The 6,946-nt window shown below is 30.6% G+C and overlaps 1 protein-coding gene across 1 annotated transcript; it reads left to right on the plus strand.

The window, feature by feature from the left end:
• The first annotated feature begins 774 nt into the window (after positions 1-774).
• LOC117170357 (apolipoprotein D-like) lies at positions 775-3,815 on the plus strand. The gene is made up of 5 exons (XM_033357094.1): positions 775-879; positions 2,011-2,417; positions 2,739-2,875; positions 3,118-3,285; positions 3,434-3,815. The coding sequence occupies exons 2-5, from the start codon at positions 2,019-2,021 to the stop codon at positions 3,579-3,581; spliced, it is 852 nt and encodes a 283-aa protein (XP_033212985.1). The 5' UTR covers positions 775-879; positions 2,011-2,018; the 3' UTR covers positions 3,582-3,815.
• The last annotated feature ends 3,131 nt before the right edge of the window (positions 3,816-6,946 follow it).

A 6,946-nucleotide genomic window follows, 5' to 3' on the forward strand; every position in this document is an offset into this window, starting at 1 on the left:
AATAACTCGGCACCTATTGCAGATAAAATGCTTCTTTTTTTTGTTACTTTCTCAGAATTGACTTTAGTTCGGTTTGCCTGCTAAGAATTTTGCTATGAAATCTAATGGGGCGTGAATAAAAAGTTTCAAAAACCTTCATATATTTTTTATTCATTTCAAAGGTACAAAATATGTATGAATCAGGCTTTCAAAAATTCGTTATCTCTCTCGAAGTCGTGAGTTTGATAATTTTTTAACTGGCTGTGATGGAATACTTTTTTTTCATAAAATTTTAATACAAAATAAAACAGTTTACTTCCTGGAAATATATGCCCAATAAAAAGACGTATGAATTTTTTATTTGAATAATTCCCTATCTGTCTGCAAGTCGTGAGTTTGACAATCTTCAAACTTGCTGCAACGGAATACTTTGTTTTTTTTCCATAAAATTTTAATCCTCAATAAAACTGTTTACTTCCTGAAAATATATGCGCAATAAGAAAAATGTATGAATTTTTTATTTGAAAAATTCCTAATCTCTATACCAGTCGTGAATTTGATTATTTTTAAATGTTCTGCGATGAAATTCTTTTCACTGATGCAATTAAACTTAATGTGCAATAAAACTGTTTACTGATAAAAAATGTATGAATAATAGCAATAATTTTCAAATCTATTCCAATGCTATTAAAATCTTTTAGTATTATTTTTATTAGTTTAGCACTATATAAGACCACAATTTTTCAGTTTCTGTTCAAAAGCAGCTAGTGAAAGAAGAATAATCCCAAATCTAAAAGGCGCGGTTCTTCAAGATTGAATTTGTGTATACAAATTTTGAAATCTCCATTCATCAGTATCTTCGACTGCCCTGCGACTTTGAGATTTTCTTCAAATCTACTAGTAAATATACCAATATAAACATTTTTAATGAGGGGGTGAATCATAAAGTCTTGCGGAAGAAAAGCTTTCACTAAAAAAAAACAGTAGGCCCAAATATGTCGCAACTTTGAGGAAATTCCAACAGAAATTCAATTTGCTCAAGTAAAAGTATTGCACTTTCAACAAAAAAGATCAATATTTAAACAAGCAGATGATATTTTCACTAACAGCCAGCTGATTTATTTTCTATTGTGGACATTTGCTTGTAGAATTTTTTATATATTATTTCTGAAAATCAGGTATAACCTCGAGTTCTTTCAAATCTTCAAGCTTAAAGTTGTACAATCATTGTTTGAAGACATTTTTTTTAATAGAAGTTTTTCAATTATTAATAAAGATCATTTATAACTGAGAGTTTTTTTTAACCTTCAAATTTGGTAGACATATATAGTTTTTCAAATTTTAAATTTATTCATTTTTTTATATCTTATTCCCTTATTTTCTCTTTAGAAATTACTTTAGTAGATTTTTTAAAATTATATGAGACGATCACGTATATACGGGAGTTTCTTCAAATTTCTATATTTTTTTTATTTTCCAATTTTAAATGTATTCATTTGATTTATGTCTTTTCGTAAGCACTCTCGGTTAACGAGTATTAAAAGAAAACCAACGATGTTTTAATTTTTGAGACAATGCACTTAGCTTTGTCAAAAAATTGATAATTGGGTATTCACAGTAAACAAACAATACTCTTTTTACAACCAAAAAAATGTGTTTAATTTTTAAGGAACTTGTAAATTTACAAAAATAACAATGACATGGGTGCGACTTTGTAATTTCTTTAAGATGAGTCCAAGATGAGATTTTTTACAGATTCTTTATAAACCTATGATATTTTTTTCAATAATTTTTTTTTTTGTTAACGCTGAACATCTCGGAATATATGCATTACAGTTAAACTCTTAAGAGAAAAAAGGGTGTGCTTTTTCATGTAGAACTTTGTCCATGATTCCTATGTCAGCTTTTGTGCAAAGAGTATTAGTTTATAGTTTATTTTTTAAAATAAAACAGCAAGAATAAGTTTCAAGAAAAAATAAAATTAATGACTTATTATATGTTTCTTGGTTAGTAATTTGTAATCTTATTCAGGTGAAAAAATGATTCGAGTGGGATTCCTCGTTCTACTCTGCGCTGGAGCTTTAGCCCAACCAGCGGTTACGCCTACGCAAGCGTCTACGTCTTCGTATATGGATACAGCTGCGAATTCGCCTACGTATCAACCTACGCAACCGCCATCCTATCAGCCCACTTATCCGCCCGTCTATCCGCCCAACTATCCGCCGAACTATCCGCCCAACTATCCGCCCAACTATCCGCCCAACTATCCGCCCAACTATCCGCCCAACTATCCGCCCAAGTATCCGCCCACCTACCCGCCCAACTATCCGCCCAACTATCCGCCCACCTACCCGCCCAACTATCCGCCCACCTATCCGCCTACGTATTCTGATACTTGTTCAAGTATTACATTAATGGAGGATTTTGATGTGCCAAGTGTAAATATAAATGAAAATTGAGCAGAAGTTGACAGAAATGACTTTGTCTCAAAGATAATTTAAAGAAGATGTATACATTTAATTTGACCTTTTCAGTTGTTTAAAAATTATTGAGAGATGAAAGAAAAGTTTCTGTTTGATCAAATGTTTGAGTTCATTATATGAATTACGCCAACTGAGAAGGGACAAGATATTTTTAATATAGATTCGACATTCAAGTCGAATCTCCCCACCTAATTTATATCTTTGAGACCAAGAAATTTTTGCCAAATCAACTTTAAAAAAGGTGTAATTTGCACATAATATAATTTTTCTATATAGTACCTAGGACGCTGGTTCGTAGTAGCGAAATATGCTTATGATGGTAATATGTACTCACGATGTATCGAAGTTGATCGAAGCCAGACGGAGAACGATGATGGTTCATTCGATATTGAAATCACCCAAGTATCCATGTCGTAAGGAAACTAATATTTAATAATTGAAACATAAGAGATACCTAGGTTAAAAAAGAAATAAGTGGAAGTAAACAACATTTTTATACAAAATAATATTTTTAATCTATGGTTATCTCAAACAACATTTTCTTCTAAATTGATGCACATCATATTCTTAATGCTGCATGCATATCTTAATAAAATATTGACTCTTAGCTAATATATTATTTTATAAATATTTTATCACTTCTTATAAATTTCAGAAGCGGCATTGAATTAACATTGGATGGCGTTGCGATATTCGATGAATATGAAGCAAAATATACTACACGATATGAAAATATAGATGGCACTAAAGAACATCTGATTGTATATACGGACTACGAGAATGTTGCCATCCAACTCAATTGCAAGGATAAAGCAGTTAATGGGTAAGATATGGACTGATTATTGCTTATATAGTACAATGGGTAATATCTTGAAATGGTGATACAAAATTCAAATTTTACTTCCATTCATTCTTTCGGCAATAAAGTATTCACAGGCCACAGAAAGCTAAAAGTATTAATATTCTTTCAGATTGAACAATGTTTTTATTTTGGCAAGACAGCAATATCTTGAATCAGAATATTTAGACGATGTTTGGCAAATTTTAGATGATAACCAGCTATCCGGAGTGGCAATGTATTTTGAAGATTGGGAAAGTTGTCCAAGCAAGACCTGCTAATCCGTTTTTCAGACAAATTTTGCCTTTGTAAAATTTCCCTTATATGAAAATTGATCTGTTTAAACTTTTTTGATGGACAATCGAATTAAAATTCAAAATAGTTATTTTCACAATTGTTACTTCCAGTTTTCTACTGATGAAATATTATGAATTCATTTTCATATTGCTACTAACTTATTTTAGCAATGACATGTAATATCTTCAATTACCAGTAAATATTTTGTTTGATCCTTACGGTTAGATTTATTATTTCTCCTTTCCTGCGATTTTCCTCGACTTTTCAACTTTCTATTGAAAAGGCAAAATATTTGAGTTATGAAATGAAAAAAGCGTTAAAAAATAGTCAAACATATTCATAAACTAGCTGTGAATTCGATCTCGAGTGTTTTCACTTTGCTTTTATTCATAACTATATCGTCAGGAAGTTTTATTAGTCACGAAGAAGATTAAAATTCTAAAACGAGAAATGAATACAGGAATTTCCAGCCAAACATGGAATACTTATTTTTTCGGTTAAAAAGAATAATTAAGAAAAAAGAACAAAAAATAAAGACATAATTTCCATTAAAAACTGAAAAATGTTAAGTAAATTATTAATAATTAATTTTGAAATAGATAAGATTTTAAAGCACTGAAAACAAAATGTAGATGTTTAAGGATTTTAGACAACAAATTTAGAATCTGTTTAAGCATCTTGAAAGATTTTAAAAGCTTAAGCAATCGTGTCAAAAATTATGTATAAAATAAAATTAATGTTTTAAAAATAAATTTAGAAATGAATTTAAAAATAATCAGGAAATTACCAGGATACAATCTGCAAGATTTAACGGAAATTTACTTAATCTTACAGTATTTTTTGAAAATTGTTTGAAATAATCGGGCAATTGAGTAAAATATACTGAAGCGTTTTCAATAAAATTTCACGTAATTTTGAATATTTATTTTTCAACTTTCAATCTTTCAAAACAAATGAAATATCGTTGCAATCATTATAATTCGCAAATTTCGAATAATAGATTTATGAATTACTAAAAGCCAAATTCAAAAACAATGTTATAATCCTTGTTACATAACCTTAAATATCTTAAAATCCTGACGTGAAGGGCCAATTCTGATTCCGGAAACGGATTCTACGTAAAAAATGGATTCGGAAATGACCCTCCAATTTCCAACGACAAAATTATGTTGGCCTCTGTTTTCTACCAAAAAAGACAAATTTTTAACAAAATCCACAAACTTTTAAGCAAATAGTTCATTTTTCAACTAAAAAAGGATCAAGCTTTAATTAAAAATATTAATTTCGCCGAAAAATGTCGTAGTTGAATTTTCAGTTGGAAACAATTAATTTTCAAGCAAAAATGAGAAAACAGTGTTATAAAAATTATTCCGAAGGAAATCGAATCAATTTCGAATAAGGCAGGTTCTGCACTTCAAGTCGCAGAATCAACCAGGAACGGAATCATGTTGTTTTTACTCGTAGATTAAATTCGGCGAGAAGTATTTCTGCGATATAAGAAAAAAATTATTTGAATTTTGATCTCTATGTTTAAAGGATTAATTTTTAACCAATATTTAACATTAATGTTCTAACAAAGAGACGAATTTTCAAGCTATACAGGGTTATGGAATCCGGAACCACAATTTAGTTTTTTTTTTCTTCCTTCACGAAAATTATGTTTCTTGGTTAACAATTCTGTATTTTGTTGAGAGTTTTCTTTTTTCTTTCATGGTTCTAGCGCTTTGCGTTCTTTAATGTATTTAACTCGCGCTACGCGCTAGGTCTTTGTATATCTCGCACATTATTGGTTATGAATTCTCATTTCTTAAAGCTCATTGATTGAGGATTTAATTATTCCATTTAAAATTAGTCTTTTTTATATGAGTTCGACGGATTTTCATGTAAATGAGGATTTTTTCCTCGTATAGATATCAATTATCACAATTTTAGTAAAAAATTAATTCTTCCAATTAAAAACTATACTATTCCTGTTTTGGGTGAAAATTTCTATTTTTAATGTTGAAATTCCACTACTTGGTTAAATGTTAAACTGTTTAGTAAAAATGGATATTTTTTGGGCAGAAAATTTATCATTTTAGTAGAAAATTCAATTATTTTGTTGAAAATGCATTTTTGGTTAATTTCGGCTGTTCTTGTTGCAATTAATTTTCAGTCTCTATAATTTGCAAAAAAGTGCCAGTTTTTCAGATGTTATTGGTGCAAAAAGTGACCTTTTTTGGTCGATGACGTGGCGCATGCGCAGTGCCAACCTTTCTGGACAACAATAAAAAAATTCGGCGGGCGCAGTGTAAAAGGAAATCGACGCAATGAAAAAAGGAAGGCACAGTGAAAAAAGTAAATTTCGTGTTACTTCGGGAAAGTTCGTATTGCCTCGGATCTCGTCACTAATAGTCCAAGAGCTAGCTACATAAAACAGCTTCGATTCGGTGCCCAAGATCAAAGCTCGAATATTGTAAGAAAAACATTTATACATAATCAAATGGCTACTCTGCTGGTCTGCAACTTTTGTATATGAAAATGGCAGTCGGTTTTCAACGATGTAAGATTTTCCAAAAAAAAATGAATAAGGTGGCCGCGTCGAATTTGTTCGAAAACATTCTTTAGGTCTCAACTAAGAGCGGCGAAGCAGTGGCAGAATTTTAGTCGTTTGGAAAACCCTTCGCAGAAGCAAATCAAAAGTCCTGGAAAACCCCCTCCAAAAACTTGATACGGTTCGCACGCCCAGTTTTTTTCCGACATTCTTGAGACCTTAACTAATAGCTCTGTGTAATGGCAGAACTTTAGCATAATGGAAAACCCTTGGCAGAAGTAATTTATTCGGAAAATGTCAACTTAATTAAATACACGATTGTTCGCTAAACTTGCATGAACATCTATCTTTACATATGCCATTAACTCGCTGTAAAAGTCAAATTTTTTCTTGGTCGTTTAATTTTAAGCCAGTTGCTCGGATTTTGCCAGGTATAGAGAGAATGACGCTACACCGCCTCCTGTCTCGCGTAACGCTAGCTGGTAAAAACCGAACGATTGGCTTAAAATTCGACGCGCAAGGAGAAATTGGACTTTTATAGTGAGTTTTAATCGTATCGTGATGCTTTTTTTTTTAAATGGTTTAGAATTTCAAAATAATTGTAATATAATATATTAATAATATTTTGATAATAAATATTTTAATTTATTAACAATATATTAATAATATTAAAAAGATTAATAAAATAATTGTAATTGTAATATATAAAGGTAGCCTCAACATGCAAGTTTACCAAACAAATCGCGTATTTAATTTAGTTGACATTTTCCGTCTAAATTGCTTCTGCCCAGGGTTTTCCATCATGCTAAAATTTTT

The sequence above is a fragment of the Belonocnema kinseyi genome, chromosome 3, assembly GCF_010883055.1.
Source record: "Belonocnema kinseyi isolate 2016_QV_RU_SX_M_011 chromosome 3, B_treatae_v1, whole genome shotgun sequence".
Lineage (NCBI taxonomy): Eukaryota > Metazoa > Arthropoda > Insecta > Hymenoptera > Cynipidae > Belonocnema > Belonocnema kinseyi.

Coding starts and splice junctions, on each gene's coding strand:
- LOC117170357 (XM_033357094.1), top strand. CDS start 2,019: ATGATTCGAGTGGGATTCCTCGTTCTACTCTGCGCTGGAGCTTTAGCC. Junction 2,876..3,117: donor ATCACCCAAGTATCCATGTC/GTAAGGAAACTA, acceptor TATAAATTTCAG/AAGCGGCATTGAATTAACAT. Junction 3,286..3,433: donor AAGGATAAAGCAGTTAATGG/GTAAGATATGGA, acceptor ATATTCTTTCAG/ATTGAACAATGTTTTTATTT.